At 49.7% G+C, this 18,133-nt stretch overlaps 2 protein-coding genes across 7 annotated transcripts in view; both read right to left on the reverse strand.

Moving 5' to 3' along the window:
• GRIK4 (glutamate ionotropic receptor kainate type subunit 4) overlaps positions 1-1,904 on the reverse strand; it is a 123,677-nt gene extending 121,773 nt beyond the window's left edge. The window contains exon 1 of one of the 2 annotated variants that reach the window (XM_042882438.1): positions 1,853-1,904. The gene's annotated coding sequence lies outside the window, so the exon portion shown is untranslated. Of the gene's footprint in view, positions 1-1,599; positions 1,619-1,852 lie in introns of those variants that run through there. The other variant, XM_042882439.1, reaches the window with a different exon arrangement.
• Positions 1,905-7,958: 6,054 nt separating this feature from the next.
• Positions 7,959-18,133, reverse strand: part of ARHGEF12 (Rho guanine nucleotide exchange factor 12) — a 64,081-nt gene continuing 53,906 nt past the window's right edge. For all 5 annotated transcript variants that reach the window (XM_042882229.1, XM_042882228.1, XM_042882227.1 and 2 more), the window contains 10 exons: positions 17,160-17,235; positions 16,579-16,746; positions 15,984-16,071; positions 15,411-15,500; positions 15,195-15,271; positions 14,608-14,832; positions 12,298-12,783; positions 10,362-10,678; positions 9,535-9,607; positions 7,959-9,022 (listed from right to left, as the gene is read on the reverse strand). In XM_042882229.1, the coding sequence (XP_042738163.1) occupies positions 9,012-9,022; positions 9,535-9,607; positions 10,362-10,678; positions 12,298-12,783; positions 14,608-14,832; positions 15,195-15,271; positions 15,411-15,500; positions 15,984-16,071; positions 16,579-16,746; positions 17,160-17,235 (1,611 nt within the window). In that variant the 3' untranslated portion in view covers positions 7,959-9,011. The remainder of the gene's footprint in view (positions 9,023-9,534; positions 9,608-10,361; positions 10,679-12,297; positions 12,784-14,607; positions 14,833-15,194; positions 15,272-15,410; positions 15,501-15,983; positions 16,072-16,578; positions 16,747-17,159; positions 17,236-18,133) is intronic.

The following is an 18,133-nucleotide window of genomic DNA, read 5'->3' on the forward strand; positions in this document are numbered from 1 at the left end:
ACTGCCACCTTAAACCACTCAATCACCGATGAGTACAGCACACACTGACGCAGCAGCTGCCCTTTGCCCCCCACCACAGCCCCAAACACTGCCGACCCCACCACGAAGTTTCCCATAGAGCACAGCAAGCTGTAAGCAGCCGGCAGCACCGCAGCCAACAGGTGCTGGGACAGCCAACCCATAGGGATGTGTGTGCAGAGAATCCCAGCTGAGCTCCCTCCGAGCCTCTCGCTCCTATTTGTCCCTGCTGCCCCCGGTAACCAACAGGAACGCTCACCAGGCTGCCCAGCAGCAGGAGAAAGAAACAGAATTCGGCCCTAACTTGTGCTGTGCATGAAGATCTCCCCCTAAAGACGGTGAGAATCAGCATGCACACCCCAGCCACATCCCCAGGCCTTCGCTGAGGGCACTGCCCAGCTGCGTGCCCTCAGCACCGCCTGCATACAGAATTAACTTAACCCAGACCCGAGGAAATGGAAGTTTGTTGGAGGAGCCAGCTCTCCTCACCAGTACAGCACAGCCACAGCACAAACCCGCTGCTCCCTGGCCTTCAGATGTTGGTCACCCCGTTTACTCCTCACTGCTCCCACCCTGGCTGCAGCCCCAGCTTTGCACACCCAGCACAGAGGGGCTGAGCCCTCCCCTGGCCCCCACACCCCTCCCAATTGATCTCCCTGAGCCACCTGCTCCCAGCACAGCTATGGCACAAAGCAGAGCTCCAGCACTGCACGCAGCCGCTCTCCCAGCAGACCCAAAATCCCCAACCCAGCTTCCAACCTCGGGCACTAATTAACCCCGAACACAAGGAATTAAACCCCTACGACACCAAAGGAGCCATGCACTCAACTTTCCCAACTTCTGGCTGCGCTCGGCAGCCCCAACCCGAAAGGAAACCGATGGGGAAAAGGCTGAGCATCATTCCTCTGCCCCGGCGGTCCCCGTGCACACACGCACGGCTCACACTTGCGGGAGCTTCAGTGCAGCCGCCTCCCACCGAGCCCACCTCTGCTCCAGTGCAAAGCAAAGCGACAGAAGCAGAACAGCACCGAACACCGCGCTCCCAGCCGCGGGCACACGGCGTTCGGTACGCGGTGCCGTGTTGGTACCGGGGATGCTCAAACGATGGTGCTGCGGCCCCACTGCCGCCCCGGGTGGGGGGAGGAGGGGAACGGGGAAGGCTCGGTGCCCGCTCGCTGCAGCCGAGGTTCGGGGACACGGCTCAGCCCGAGAGCGGGGCAGGAGGAGCTGGGGAGGAAGGCCCCGGGGAGGCTGCGGGTTCCCCGGCGCCGCTTCGCCGCAGCGCAGCCGACGCGAGGTCACGGTCCCGAGGGTCACACCTACGAGGGTTCAGCGGGGACGGAGCCCCCGACGGCGGCTGGGGACGGCACGGCACGGCGTGCTCTGCCGGAGTTCGGCCGGAGCGGCACGGAGTGAAGTTGGGCCCAGGATCGGGGTGGTGGTGGTGGGGTTCCGCACGGTTCCCTCCGTTACCCCCAAGCAGCGCCGCTCGCCCGGCGCGCTCCGCGCAGCACCAACCCGCACAGCACCAACCCGCACGGCTGCGCACACCGCCGTCGCCGCGCACCCTCCGCCGCTCACCGGCCCAACTCCGCCGCCGCGCATTCCGCAACAACGCTCCTTCTCTTTGCCGTCCGAAGGCTGAGAACAACGGCCACGCGGAGCATCTCCCTTCCACCGAGAGCGGAGCATCCCCAGGACCACCGCCACCATCACCACCCCCCCATCGCTCGCCTCCCCGCCCCGCACTCTCCGAACTTCGGTTCTCCCCGCTGTGGGCACCCCCCGGCGCTGCCCCCCCTGCCCGCTCCGCTCCCCCCCGGGCGGCTCCTACCTGCGCGGCGCGGCTCTGCCCGCGGTGCTCCGGGTCCGCTCCGCCTGCTCGGGGCCCCCAGCGGCCACCGGGAGAAGTGCGGGGGGCGGCGTGGGGAGTGGGGGAGTGGCAGGGGGAGGGCGGAGGGGTGGGATGGGGTGGGATGAAGGGAAGGGGCGGGGGAATGGGGAATAGGATGGAGATGGGACGGGAGGCAAAAGAAGGGAAGGAGGAATGGGGAAGATGGGATGGGATGGGATGGGATGGGATGGGATGGGATGGGATGGGATGGGATGGGATGGGATGGAGAGAGGGCTCAGAAATGGGAGGGAGGGATGAAGAGGAGGATGGGGCAATGGGGAGCAGTGCAGGGAAGGAGGGATGCAGAGAAAGAGAAGGATGGGGCACGACAGAAGGATGCAGGGAGGGCAGAGGGCTGAGGATGGAGGGATGGATGGATGCAGGGAGGGCAGTGGGGGCGGATGCAGGGTGGGAGTGAGGAGGATGGGGGCAGGATAGAGGGGTGCAGGGACAGAGGGGTGCAGGAAGCTGGCATGCAGGGAGCTGAGGGAGGAGGGATGCAAGAAGCGCTGCTTCCAAAAGGGATTGGTTTTCGTAAGCCCAGATTCGGCTCTCCTGGGAGGAACATTTGATATCCAGAAGGGTTCTGTCTTCTCCCCACAGATCCCACCTCATTTCTTGCTTCGGGTCTCACTCCTATCACCCACAGCCCCGCTTTTCCCCACACGTCGTGGAATCACAGAACCATGGAGTGGTTTGGGTAGGAAGGGGCCTTACAGCCCCTCCTGGCCCCAGCCCTGCCCAGGGCTGGCTCCTACCCTGCCTTGGGAGCACGGGATGAGATGCGCCTGCACACAGCTCCTGAAATCTCCGGGCAAAGACATCCTACAATGCTGGGAGCCAGGAATGGGGTGGGTAGGACCTGTCCCATAGGATTCCTCAGCCACAGGGCACCAGGAGCGCTGCACCAGGGTCGGTTCCCAGGCGGTGTCCCCATAGGCTGCGCTGCTCCGCCCCCCTTTGCTGTACTGCAGCTCTGCTTCCCGGTTTGGTTGTTTGTTTTTTAAAAGCAAGAAAAACAAAGCTCCTAACCCCATCTATTAGCCGGACTCCTGCATTTGGAGCAATGAACTCTCATTTGACAGAAATTCATCTTCCCCTCCTGCTGGGATGAAAGAGAAACAGAATCAACTTCACAAGAGAAAAAAAAAAACAAAAAACAAAATAAAACGCCTCTGCTCCAGAGACAGATTGCTCACAGGGCATGCAGGAAACAGGAGCTTCGAGCTCATCCCTTACACATCAATCCCTGCAGGACAACAGCCACAGCTCATCGCTCTGTGAGCAATCCCCCCCCCTGCAGACGGCCCACCCTGGCACCCCTCATTCCCAGCACAGCGCAAGGCTTCCCTGCATCCCAGCTGTGTTTCCCTTTCGCTGTGGCTGCATCCCTTCAGGTCCCACTGTTAAGCCGGGTTTGGGCACAGCGATGGGCTCAGGGCTGAGCACCGCATGGATCAGTCCCATCCACTGGCAATGGCTGAGCCACGCTCCCCTCTCCCTCCCCTTCTCCTTCTGAGGTTGAGGTTCCAACCTCATCTGCTCTCTCCCGTTGCTCGGCCCAATGTGGGGCTGCAAATTGCTGCAAATTGCTTCTGCAAGCACTGCAGAACGGCGTCCGTGGTCCCAGTGAGGGTTTGTGGGATGCTCCCCCTGCACACAGAGCCCTCTGTGATGCACCTTTGTGATGGCAGGGCTAAAGGTCGTGCTGATAGCTTGCATTGCTGACCCCCATTGGGATTGCAGAGCTCCTCCCTTCGTGTTCTCTCCCCCACAGCTGCCACCACCAAAGGCCGTTTCTTCTCCTTGCACACGGACAAAGAATAAAAGCAGCCCCTTGAAAAGCCCAGATGAAAACAAACTTCTCTTTGAAAGGCGGTGAGAGCAGAAGATTTGAGAGACTTTCAGGTGAGAAATAATTACGAAAAAGAGAGATGGAGAAAGAAACCACCCTAAAAAGACAACGCCGTGGCCCATCCTGGCTGCTAAGTCATAGAATGGGTTGGGTTGCAAGGATCTCAAAGGTCATCCCGTTCCAACCTGGTCATCCTTCCAACCCTTTGCTACAGGCAGAGACATCTCCTGCTTGACCAGGTTGCTCACAGCCCCACGCAGCCTCCAACGAGGGGGCACCCATAAAGAAAATCAGACCTCCAAGAGAAGGAGGTAGGAAATGTGTTCACTGACAGCAAACCCAGATTGTGGAAATGACTGCAAAGCCTCTCGAGGGCCGACAGAACGCAGCTGTGCTCTCCTTACCCACGGAGCTCCACTTAGTGCCGTTTATTCAGCAGTGCTGGGTAAATATCAACAAGGAGGTTGAAAATATTGATGGGGGAAGATACTTCACGTTGAATGAGGCGCAGACATCTGGAAACAAACAAACTGCTGCAAGAAAGCGGCGGAGATATTTTGGGTGCTTCGTTGCACCGAGAGCCCAGTGATGAGCTGCAGCTGTACGGTGCTGTATGGGGCAGAGATGGGCAGGATCACTGCTGGGCTCTTCCAATGTGCTGAAATAGTTGGGGGGAAGAGAAGCAACCACGACCTGCAGCGTATTGACAAAAGGTCGTTTAGAAAAGGTCTTTGGGAAATCCAAAGCTCCTGGAATGAAGTGGAAGGGATGGTAGGGTTGTGTTGGAATGGAGCTGATAGGGGTTGCCTGAACTCAACCCACAGAGCAATCTGGGAATGAGTGGGGGTGCAACCAGGAGGGGCCAATCCCCCCAGGTAAAGGCTGCATAGGTGTCCCCAGAGAGAGAGAAATGCTGTGGGATACCCAGGGGAGAAGCTGCACCAGGACAAGCAGGAGATGGATGGCACAGGAATGCATCACCAGGTCAGCGCTGCCCCACGTGCCACGATCCCAAAGCACAGCGCAGCCTCTCAGGTCCTGAAATGGCTCTGGTGGAGCTCACAGCCAATGCAGTTGGACCTTCAGGCATTGCCATGGGGATTTGTTGGCAGATCCAGCGTGGGTTCAAGGGCACAGGCTGCAGGAGGCACCAAGCAGAAGCTCAGCTGTTTACGTGTGATCATTTATTTACAGCAGTGCAATAAAGGGAATATATAAAATAACATTCAAACAGGCAAAACACGAGCAGCATCATTAGGAAAGAATAATAGGGCTCTGATTACCAATTATAATACAGCAACCTCTCCAGAAACTTCACAGCCTTACCGCAGGAGGGAAGGAAAAGCAGAAGGGAGAACTCTGCTCCTGCACTGCAGCATCACCACCAGTGCTGTGCCCTGCGAGCAAACCCCAACGGGAGCCCAGCAGGCTGATGGCGACACAAAGCTGCAGCCTTCAGTGATGCTGCAGGGGAAGAAATCAGTCCAGCAGGGCTTAATGGTGATGACTGAGCTGCGCTGAAGGGCTGCCTACAGTCAGCTGCTGGGTACCCTTAGGCGGGTCGAGGACCACAGGTCCCAGGTCCAAATCCCACCCAGCACCCATAGGATGCTCAGGGAGAGCTGCCAACCCAAAGGACAGCACAACCCCCTCCTCAGCAGCACCCACAGGAAAGCTTCCCCTGCCCATCAGCACAGCAGGCAGCCCAACGCTTCGAGCCATTCCAGCAAAGCCACCCCCCAAAAAATCCAGCAGTCACAACTTCTTTCCTTTAAGCTTATTTAATGATATTTGAAACGCGTAAATTTTCTATTTCCCAGATCCTGAAAACAACATTTTTCTTTTTCTTTTTTTTTTTAAGTGACCAATATTTAATTCCAGAAACATACAACCTTATCAGCTAAGTCATAAAAGAGCTATTTTACAAACATACATCTGGATAATTAGAACAATAAAGTCTTTTTAGACATTCAAACATGATCAGTAAAAATACAGGATTATTAATAAAGATTCTTGTGTATTTTTTTTAAAGAATACTTCCAGATTTCTTTTTCTTTTTTTTTCTTCTCTTTAAAGTAAATCTCTGTTAAGAGTACACGATTGTATGTTGTACAAAGAAAATAAAAATATTCTAATAGGAAGAGAGCTCCGAAAGACTGAATTCGAAACGCAACAGCAGTGTTTTGGCTGCAGGATCCCTTTTGCAGTACATCTGCTTGTCAGTTGGCACCTTTGGGGGAAGCAGGGGCTTCTTTGGGGAGCAGAGGGAGAACACAACGCCAGACAGCATCTCACAGCTGGGAGGAAAGAATTGAGTTGGAGGAAGGATGGGCTGGGCAAAGAAACCAGAGAGCATCGCCTTGCTCTGCTGTCCAGTCTGAGGAAGGGAATGTACAGTCACCAAGCAGGAGCGAATTAAAATGCTTTCTTACCCTGGAAATTGGCATTTAAGAAACGTTATGGCTTGGAGGGGAAAGGGGAATCCTGAAAAGTGCATTTAGTTCCAGCTCCTTCCGCACAGCGAGGCACAGCCTGAGGTTCTGCCATACAGTAGATGTGCCAGAGAGTAGAAAGGAATCCCTCGTTATTTCAGGTTCCTGCACACAGATCCCTGACCCCACCATCATTTCTCTACAGGAGTAATGCCCCCTTTGCCAGGACGACCAACGCAGCAGCAGCAGGCCAGCAGAAACAAAAACCCATCAGCACGTGTGACCTTTCTGCTCTCTGTGCAGCTGGGTTCAAACAGGTCAGGCTTCCTTACAGCACTGCAGCCTCCTGCACTGCAGAGCAGCCACCCCAAAGGCCTCCTTCCCTGCTGCCTGTCAGCCCAGCAGAAAGCAAAGATATTTCCCCCTGTGCATCCTGAGAGTGGAAAGGGACAGAGCTGCCCCTGGCCTCGTCGCAGCTCGCACCCAGCATCATTAGGGACTCCTGCAGCTTGTAAGCTGCAAAGCTTTTGGACAGGGAGTCCAAGGGCTGCTCCTGTTTCTGGAGTGTGGGTTGCAGAGCAGCACCGTGCCAACTGAGCGAGGGGATGATGTGGGGTGGGGAATAAAGGGAGCTGGACAGCAGGTCTGGCTGCAGCCCAGCTCAGTTTCTGGCAGGATCAGGTAAAGCTGCTGCATCAGCATGAGGCAGCATTCTGCTTCGGGGGCTAAGAAGAGGAAGCGTGGGTGCTTCTAACCAAAGGAACTGGTAGGGCTGAAGGCGGGGAGGGGAGATCCCAGCAGGTAAGAAGGGCAGCGCCTGGCTAATACTGACAGAACGTTCATGGGGTGAGGATGGACCTGAGCAGGACCAGAGGAAGAAGCAGCTCCTGCCAGCATGGAAGAGAACACTTTGGCTTGTGTTGGCAGTGCAAGGCTCCTGCTGGTGAACAGCGATACTCTGTGCAATCAGCTCTTCAAAAGAAGAACTCCTCCCTGCTCCACAAAGCATCGGGGCTCCTTCTTTCACACCGGGCCCCAAATCCTCTCTGTTCAATCTGGACGTGAACTCATCCCTTGCCTATTTCTAATGGGAAGAAGAAGAAGAAGAAGGATCTCCTCTCCAACTTCAGTTCAAAGAAAAAGGAGAGATCTGACTCTGTGCCAACAGCTTACGAGAAAACATTTGTTTTAATGGAGCAGGGAGTGCGATCTTTCTGCTGACCAAAGACAGATTCTCAGCACTTCAGGATCCACGCAATTGCAGCTGCTCCTGCAGTTCTGAGGGTTAATGGGATTTACGGGTTTGTTCAGTTCGGGTTCGTTAACCAGATTAAAACCTGGAAAGAGGGTGGAAAAAGGGACTGCTCTGCACGCTTTGCACTGCAGCTGCCCCACTGGCAGCCACCCCTCACCACGCTGCTGCCCATCCAGGACCAACGCAGGGCAGTGCACAGCCAGCAGAGGCTGCCCAGCATTGGCTCTGCTGGTGGCTGATGGTTACATCTTGTTCCCAGACAGAAAGGTGTCTCAACAGCAAACCCCCATCAGAACAGGCCCAGGGAAGTGCTGGAGAGCTGTTTCAGCCTCCTCTGCTCTGCACATCTCTGTTTCAGTGAGGACACATTGGCACAAAGAAAGAAACAACAACCAAACACCCCAAAGCCCTCAGCAAGACGTTCAGGTACTAAAATTTACTGGCCCTATAATCAGCAGTACCTGTGGCTAACTCAAATGGCAGCCCTTATTCATTCAGTAGTGAATCAGGGACAGACACCCATCCGCCCCACATCTTTGAAACACTTCTGGGTTTGCATTTTTTTCCTTTTTTTTTTTTCTTTTTTACTGTTTTTTTCTTTTTTTTTTTTTTTTTTTTTTGATCCAGAGAAGAGTTACAAAAGTGCTGCAGGTCCAAGTAATTTTATCACTTTACAAAGGAGACGATGATCAAAGCCAACAAAGTCAAGGAAAAAAAAAAGCCTATTCTCCTCTCCCAGTTTTATCTCGCATGTCAGCAAAGGAAAACCCTAATGGGAGAGAGAGGGAGGAGGAAATAAACTTTGCCCAAGTGCCTGGCTACTCAGAGCATGGAAAAGCCTTGTTGGACACGTGGTGATGTGGGCATTTGCCATGCAACCGTTGGATGCACACAGTTCCAGCCACAAGTCATCGTGACACCTTCATAAGTGGCTTCTCTGCCTGGCAGTTTGGGTGCCAGCAGGGAGTGCAGAGTCCAGTCCAGTGGAGGGAAGGTACACAAAGCACATCCTCTGCCCTGGGAGCAAACGAGGCTCAGGAGCAGCGGGAGGCACAGCACACTGGATGCACAGGGCCAGAACTGTCACTACCCAATTAAAACAGAACAACGACAACGACGACGACGACGACAACAACAAAAATAGGCAGATTAAAAAAATTAAAATGTGCTTTTGATACACGGAATGAAGTCAAATAAATACAATGATTTTTTTTTTTTTCCTTTTTTTTTTTTTTTTTAAATGTCTAAATACATTTTTTTTATATCCTACACCCAAAGCTCTGTACATTTGGTTTGGTTTTTCTGTTCTGAAAAAAAAAAAAGAACAACAAAAAAAGATTTCTGGTGGCCAAGGAGAGGAGGAGTAGAATAGAACAGACTCCCTCACTGACAAGATAGTGCAGATGCCCCACAGGAAAAGCACCCATGCCTGCTTTGCTAGAGGATGGTTCACATTTGGATGGTCTGAACCCTCTTGTCTTACGAGTCCACAAGGAAGGCAGCGGGTGCTGAGTCCTGACAGTCCTCATCCAATCTTCAGTCGTCTTGAAAACATGACTAACTTTTCTCTGATGGAGGAAAACAGAAAACAGTGGTGGTGAGAGAAGGAGAGGTGCAATGAGAGGCGAATGCCTGGTGTTTCTGAACAACAGCACCAGCACAGAAAGCATGTCAGTGTGAGTGAGAGAGCACACATTTAACCTGAATCCCAGCAACCACATAGTGCCACGGGACTGGCCACACAGCAGCCAATTCACACGGTGCCAGAGGCAACCCAGAGAAAGACTGGAATCATTTCACACATTGAGAAATCTCTGTTTGGGAGTTTACATCGATTCAGCCCTCTTGAAAGAGAAGCTGCACGTCCTCAGCTGGAGGTACGGGTGAGATGAGCTCCTCTGCACTTGTGAGACTCAATGGATTCCTGTGACCTTTCTTGGAACCAGCACCCTGTTAGAGATGCTGAAGCAGATGAAACCTTTTTGTGTGTGTGTCTGAAAACATTAATAACTGACTGTGCACTCTTTGGTTAATGCCTGATGTCAGTGTGCTCTGCACTGCCTGTTCCATAAGATCATACCTGAGTGCTCTCCTGTGGAGGCTGACCCAGCCAGCCCTTGGCGACGGAGAATGATGTAGTCTTCCTCAACCTCCTGAAAAACAAAGCAAAAACACACCTCAAGTGGCTTTTTTTCCCTCTTTATCAAGTGATTGAAGAGGGCTTCAAATGGGAAAAGATACGTTGCACTGCGGGAGAGTGGACTGGAATCATTCTTGTGACCCACACTGGATCTCAAGACCTTCATTCAGCCTCCCCTTCCCAAACAATGTTCCATCTCCTCTTCACATTCGAGTTCAATTAAAGACTGGCTACAAACTTAACACGTTGGTCTGCTTTACACACCAGGATGCTGTAAATCCTCTACAGTGAATGCTTCGTTGTATGGACAAATGCTCAAAACATACAAAAAATTATTCTGGATATAGTAAGCTGCAAACTTCATTATTATCCTACTGCAACTTAGCACCTCCTGCTGAAGGCAGCAGCATGCAACAAGAGCCAATTTGTATGCCAATAATTCATACCCATCAGACCAGAGGTCCCTTTGAAACCCCACCATTACACAGTTGCACTTTTGTCCTGTCCCTGAAGAACGGCTCCAAACTGAAACCAAAGCAGCACGCACACCTCCTGCCTGCAGCTGAACTGCTGGCTTCCTGTAACCCCACAGTGCAATGCAAGCAAATGGCACCAAAAGTTCCCCCTCCAAAAGCTTCCAGAGGGAAGAACCAGAGATTGAAAAAGGCACGACCTCCTTCCCCAGAACTGAACATTTCCAAGTTATTTTCTAAAACAAAGCCTAAGAAATACAAAAAGAGTGACTGGTGCAAGCAGAAACACAGTACCTTCAACTTTTCAAGGTTATTCTCTATCTTCTGAATATACTGCATCATCTGCACGCGTGACTCTATAGACCAGAAGGGAGGGTTTGCTACAACCGTGCAGGGCTCTTCCACTCCTCCCCAGCGGGAAACCATCATCTCCTCTGCAAACGGGGAGCTGCCTCCGTCCGACTGCGTGTCCCGTGGGGAAAGGGGCTGCTGCTGTGCAGAGTCCAAAGAGCTGTGGCCACCTGCAGCACCCTGGAGAACCAGAGACGACACCTCCTCATCCGTGGAGCTCTCCTGCACTGCTTCATATCCATCAAGGATCAAATAATTTCCTGTCGAAAGAACAGCTTTTTACTCACACCTCGGTGCCGTCAGCGCTGAGAACCACTGAACTGCAGACAGTTTAAGCAGACTTTAAGGAAGGCAAGTGGGGAGAGGCCCATCTCCTGAGACGTGTTAAAATGGATAAGAGAAAGCATCTGTGATCACTATGCAGAGTGGTGATTGCATGAGACCAAGCTAGCTTGGTTCTGAGCTGAGCTCTGCAGATCACGGCCGGTTTGGGGACCACAGCTGGCCAAGGATGAGACCAGAGGAGCTCATCACCTCCCCTCCTGCATTCATTCCCCAGTTCTCTGCTTCCAGCCTGAAAATCCTGCACACGTGCTCACAGCACCCACCAACCCAAACCATTTCTGACCTGCTTGTAGGTGGGTTAGCTTTAAAATCCAGCTTGCTGAAAATACGTTAAGAGATAATGCAGTTACAGACAGCAAAGCAATCACAAACTGTGCCTAGCAATAGAATTACATTAAATAATTTCTCTGCAGCGTTACAGCAAAGCTTGCACGTGAAAGCAGAATTGACTGAAAACAGGGCAATCTGATTTTGATGCCCCTCCACAGTTAAGAAAGTAAACAGCGTGAGTGGTGACAAGTAATTAGATGCTTCAAGTTGTTGGCTTGCTTTTAATAATTTAAAGTGTTTCTGTAATTCAGGGCAAGACAAACGATTTTTCAATGCACACTTGGAAGGCAGCGTTTGGACAGCCACAAATTGGCTTATGAAGAATCCAATTTTTAAATAAAAGCATATTCTCAGATAAGAGATATGGAATCTACTACCTGTGAGTGCCTCCTCACACCACAGCACGCACAGGATAAGCTGGCGTGCTAAATTTAGTGCAGGGTCACCACTTTGGCTGATCAAAAGCACGGGACTTTCCAAATGCAAAGTGTGCAAAGTCCCATGAAGGTGCTTACAGCTGCTGCCTTCGAGCTGCCTTTCTGCTGAGTTAACAGCTCCACAACCTTCTTGAAGGGTAGAAGAGAGAGGTTGGGAGATGCTCAGGCCATTGCCAAATATAGCATATGTAATAACAACGGAAATCACAATAAGCTTTTAAGAGCTTCAGACTGGGGTGAGGTCGCTGGAGACAACTGCAGTGCCAAGCTGAACTGTACGTTTCTCTTCCCAAGCTCAATCATGAGAAGCCAAAGCAATAGCTACAAAATAGCCTGAGCCATGACTCTGTGTATGGACTACAGCAATGCTTTGCCTGCAGGGAAAATATTTTTCCTACAGGTTCCAACCGTCAGCTGAGAGATAACACGGTCCAGTGGCAATAGCAATCAAGAGCTTGCATTGTGCCCAGGCCTCTGTAAATACAGTTTGTCACAGTGTATTAACCCCACAGGATTTTGGTTTCTTCTTTCATAAAATAGGAAATTCATTAGGTACATGTTTGCTCAGCTCTTTTCCGTGCTGAAATGACTGTCAAGGACTAAAGAACTAACTTTAAATAAATGTCCTAACTCGTATCAGCAAGAGAAGCTTCACTAGGAAAACGTACTGTGGTTTTCTTTAGTATTTCCCAATCAAAACTGAGCCCAAGTCTCTAGTACTGAACTGGGAGAGGCTGCCATCCCAAGAAGGAAGGAAATAAACTCACCTGAGATCCGTATTTGCACATCCTCCTCGTCCTTCCTTTCCATCAGCTCACTTTCAGATGGATTTTCATCACTGTGAGCTTCTCGGGCATCAAAGAAATGCTCCCCACTCTCATCAGCACCCAGCCCTTCCAGCTCTGTGGCAGAGACCTCCAGATTCACACCCATGCGGTCCATCGCTAAGTTACTGCTGGGCCCGGGGTCCCTCGCTCCCAGCTGCATGGCATCTCCTGGAGCTGGTGATTCAGCTGAAGTCCGGAGGCCATAATTAGCTGTGGGCTCGTTAGTTCCGCTTCTTGGAAGCGTGGGGTCTGCTCCAGGCTGGTGAAATTTGTTATGGTCGGAGTGCTGCAATCCAAGCTCACTTCCACCCTCTGTTTGTGCCTCTTGAGAGACGGTCCTGAACCTGGGGAAGCGCTGCCGGTCTTCGAGGGTCCCCTTCTCAGCAAAGCCAAGCTGTTGGACCAACAGCTTTTTCAGCAAGTCCACTGCAAGTAGAGACAACATGGCAAAGCTTCACAGACCGTGTCCTCCAGAACAGAGATCAAACTACACATAAAGGCCCCTCTTTCAAATGACAGATCTCGGAGCAGCCAGCCCTCTCACTGCTCTCAGGAGGGAAGTCAGGGGGGGGAAAATAAATAAAAGGTCTTTTGGAGCCCTGTACCAATGCTTTATTCCACATTTCACCTTAGAAGGAAGGGCAAACACATCAGTCCAAGCTCCACCTTGCTTGGAACAGAGAAATCACCTACTGAAGCTGTCCAGTGAGCTGGAGGGCAGCTGAGTGCCTGGTTGTTACCCCCTGCAAATGAACTGAAACCCAAAGGCAGTAATGGGGGACCCCAGCCTCGAAGTAGCACACTAACCGTGTTCCACTGGATTTTGAAATGACAGATCCACAATTTTCCCTACAATTTCATGTAAATTTATTCTTATCTGAACTTCAACCCACATCCCTTTAGCGCTCAAATTATCCCAACCAAACACTTCGTATTAAGGACACATTGTTCAGTGCAAAAATATGACGCCGTCGAGAGTGCAAGTTGCTGTTCTTTCTCACCATGTAATGCTCACATAACACCCAGGAAAATCCATGGGCTCACACAGCACAGCAGCCCTTCAGCTAAAGGGAAGGCTCTTGTCAAAATGTGAGACCCACTGCTGCTGTCAGAGGGCTGCCCTACTGCATCTGCATGGCCAAGAGATGCTGGGTCACTGATACCACCTTAACACACCCCACAGACTGAGATTCTCTTATGGCTGGTCTGTGAACATGCTTACTAAGATCATCTGTACAGCATTCAGAATCAGAAAAGGCCTCTGAATCCTAGAAAATGGATCTGAAGATCTGAGGTAAACCATTAAGCTGCAGAAGACTGTAATTACTTGGAGAGAGAGAAAAGGGAACTGGGGCCAAGGGTATGAATGCTCTGCATTCTAGTGACAGCAAATGACCCAAAGAGAAGCAGTACAGAGTATTCCCTTCAAGTGCAATTCAGGGACTGCGTGTCCACTTCTGAAATGCCAGGGAGAGATGCACAGATTAATGATTTCATTCAAATTTTAGGAAGTTATATTTAGAAACGCAAGGAATTAGAATGCTGGGTCTGATCAAGTGGGCTGCACAGCCCTGCATTCTTCCTCTGAATAAAGGTAGACCACAGAACAGAGAAAACGCTTGAGAATCTTCTAAAAACAATTTTACAGAATTATCTGTTCATCAGAGCAAACTGCTTTCAGCACAGACAAGTACCAATCTGATCACATCCAGCCAGCTCCCAAATCCCCTGAAAATCTGCATCTAGACTTTGTCTTGCTCATGTAAAACATCCAACCTCATCTGCATGATTTTGCAAAAGAAATATGCCACATCACAGCCTGCAACTCAGGCAGCCCTTCCTGTTCTGCACCCCTGGTGCTGTGAATGCAAGTCCATGGGGTAACTGCAATGTCTTCGAGAAGTCTGCTGACTGGCAATGACATTTTTCACAGCACTGCTCAGAGCTCTGCAATCTGATTTTGTCATCAAAGCACTTTGTGGACGATACGTAACCATTCATGATTACCCTCATTTTAGACACAGAGAAACAACAGCAAAGCAATGAGATGCCTGTGGCTGAAGTGAGCGGTGTGCAAATTCAGAACTCAGAATTCCTTCATGTCACATCCACTTTGTTTTGCTATGCTGTCATCTACAGCACAGAGAAACAAATTATTTAATAGAAACAGGCATTAGTACCATTCTAGCATTGATTCAGAAGGTCGACCTCACAATTTCCATCTCCAAAGCAAAGCTCACAGGTACTTACGGTTCCTTAATGCATCCAGTGCCCACTGCCCTCCTGACACCAAAGGTAAATTGGTGGCTGTGTGTTCATAGCACGGAGAAGCCTCCTTCAGGGCCAGGTCTGCCTGTTGCACTTTATCAAACTGTCTTTCTGCCACAAGAAGACTTTCCACCTCGGACTTTTCAGACATGGTGGGTGAAGTCTGAGCATTCAGTATCAATGGAGAGTCCAGGCCCAGATCTTTGTCTAGAAGACAGAAAACGTGTGTTCAGGTTAAACAACTGTGTCAAATTTGATGCTAAACTGCAGAAAATTCTCATAATCCCTGAAAACACTAACAAATGGTTCTTGAGCACAGCTTTGATAAAAGGCTGTTCATTTCCAGGGAGAAAAACCATCTTTTTCTGTGATTTGTAATGGGAATAGTAAGAGGTATTTTTCCAGGAGCTTCAGCATCATTTCTTTACCTGACTCGTAAAAAAACTGTTCCATTCCACAAAAAAGCCAGTGCTACCAAAAGAGCCCCAGGACACAAGGAACATGCCTTGGCACATTTGCACTCTGTGTATCAAATTTACTGACAGCCTTTACCAGGCCCACTGCGTTACCTGGGCTTTGTAGGCTACTGGCAGGAATGTCATGCTGGTCTTTGAGCTTCTGCTGCTCCTCTTCTTCACGTTCTTCTCTGCAGGGAAGAAAGAAACAACATGTACTTTTAGTCACCTGTATCTGAATGCTGCATGCCAATCACTGCTTTGGCTGACACAAGATGGGCTGCTGGGGAAAGAAAAGCAGCCCTTCCTCCTCCAGCTGCTGTTACTTACTCGCCAGGTCCCGACTGCGGTAATGGAATCACTCTTCTGCTACTCTCCATTTTTACATTCCCTGCCATCTGAGCTATAAGGTCCTGCCATCTGCATAAAAACATCACATAAAAACATGCAAGATGTGAAGCATAACGGATACTGCTCCATTTAACACTTTTTAAATCCAGCTAATGCAATTACTGCTTTTCTTATCAACAGAAACGTCTAATCCTGTTGTTCTTTCAAATCCTGTTACAGTCAGTGCCTCTGTAATACCTTGCAGCCACAAGTGAAGCAGCACAGCACAATGCTCACCTCACCGGGATGTTCCAGCAGAAGGAAATGAATGACAGGACCTTAGCAGGAGCTGTCGAGTTGTTTTTATGTATAAATGTAAGTGCAAGCATTATGTAACCTGTCACGTAGCACTGATCAGTTTAATACACTGCACACTACAACGGCTGCCACACGTCATACAAATGAGCTCAGGTAACTCGTGAACACCTGCACAGTTACTACACACAAGCAGACACAAAAGCTCTCACAAGTACAGCGAATCAAAGAGCAGATGGAACTGAAGCAATTACTTACACGTTCTTCTCTGAAACTGTCTGTGCCACCAGCTCGTAAATGTGAGCACCATTCTCTGACATGGAGATGACGAAGAACGCTTTGTTGTCTGGAGTAACACAAAGAGGGAAGCATTTAATTGCAAACCTCGTTCTGCATAGCATCCTGACATTCCTAGAACTGGACAGTACCCCCATCCAGAAGCAGTAAAAGATCATGGAATAACCCTGCAGTGGTACTGTACACAGAGGGAAATCCAGGAAATCTGACTATTAGTCCTGAAAGAAAAGAGCCACTTCTGCCCAAGCTACTTTGAAACGCACCACTTCTCTTTTCCCTCATAGTGATTTTCATTTCTAGGGAACCTTTCATCTAATAAAACCAGACTACTTGAACAAAGAAGCCTATTTATAACTCAAGCCATGCCTAAAGAGGTTATTACCAATGCAGAGAAGTTAAACAGCTCACGCAGTGCTACTGAACAAGATGTTGGACAACCAAGAATTAAGCCCACGCATTATTCCACGTTCAACTCTGGAACTCTAGACAAAAAAAACCCTCTCCTCAACTGATCTAATCCCCATTTTTGTTGTCCTCCTTTGCTTGTTACACTGACCTGTTGCCACCTGACGAACCAGAACAGTGTTCAGTTTGATGATAGGACTGAAGGTGTGTTTGCTATCAGCCGTCGACGCCAAGATTTTACTGTGACACTTCAAGACCAGCTTATCATCTTGTTTCTGCAACAGCACCAGAATGTCCTCCAAGAGCAGAGTGTAGAGATCTGCACAGGGCGCAAAGGAACCCAGAACGAGTTAAAGATTCATGGTTTTCTATCACACCCCAGCAGAAAGAAAAAGGCTGCATTTTTGATTACTCATGCAGAGGCACTAATCAGTGCTATGCCATTCTAGGCAAAGCTTGCAAATCTTCCTCATCAAAACTACAGCAGAGAGCTACAGATGGGATTGGATCATCTCACGACTGACTGCTGTGTCCCTGCATGGCCTTAATGATACTCCAGCACATTTCAGAATTGACAAGAATGATTTAATCAGCTTTGAGAAACACATACACATCATTATAGGCGGCAGTACGAATCATAATTGGAAACTGCAGAAATGCTTTCTCTCTCCCTCCCTCTATCAGCAAGCACACACAAACTCAACCCCACATCAGCTGACAAGGAAGACTCACCGATAGTTTTGTCACGATTAACCTTCCAAGTCAAAGGTCCTTCGTGAAGCATTTTTCTCTTTGTGAGATCCAAGTTCTGTCAGCAGGAGGAAGAAAAAAAAGAAGCAGCACTATGAAACGTCTAGGAAAGCAAGCAGTGGTAAAGCATAGAAGTGTCAGAGGGAAGGTAACCCATGGGTGCTCCAATTTGAGCAGCTAAACCCAGTGTGGAAAAAGAACCATGGAGCGAGAACAAGGCATGCTGTACATCAAAAGTCTTGTGAGAGGTGTCTTTCATCACTCTTCCTCATTCTTTGATCTTTTGACGATGTTTCAGGTGAACACATGGAGAATTTTCCTTCTAAGTAAAGTTCTTAAGGCATCAGAATGTCATCTGATTTCTAGGAGCTTTCACAATAGCCCATACAAAGTCTGCAGTCCCAGTATTACAACTGGTTAATGCTTCAGCACTCTATTTGCAAGTCAAGTATGCCCACGAATGACATACTGATATAAAAAGCATTCCAATGATCTGATGGACTTTATAATGTCAATGGATTCTTCAGTCATTTCAGTGCTTGTGACATTTAGATCTGCAGGCAAGTAGAAGTGACAATTTTCACAAGTCATTCCTTCCAAGTCTCAGTCTACAATCAATAACAGCAAGCTTTCATAACTGCCAGTAAGTTCTTCATTTCCTAACTAAATGCTTGTGGGTTTATTTGTGGAAGATTACAGGATATAGTTTTATAGGCAAGTCATCACATAAAGATTTCTTTGAATACACACCGACTTTGGAGAATATAAAGGAGTGATAAATAAACAACACAGAATCTCTAAGTGAGACTGGCACAAATAGCAGTCAAAGTATCAAATCATCATCATCCTCCTGGTATCTCACTAAGCTTACAAGCTCCACCAGCACTCCTATGTGCAGAACCACGTTGTTACATCCACGGAGATCTTCAGGAAGTCAGCAAAACTAAAGGTTTATC

Source organism: Lagopus leucura, unplaced genomic scaffold (assembly GCF_019238085.1).
Source record: "Lagopus leucura isolate 7727_CA_CO unplaced genomic scaffold, USGS_WTPT01 Super-Scaffold_100034, whole genome shotgun sequence".
NCBI classification, from domain to species: domain Eukaryota; kingdom Metazoa; phylum Chordata; class Aves; order Galliformes; family Phasianidae; genus Lagopus; species Lagopus leucura.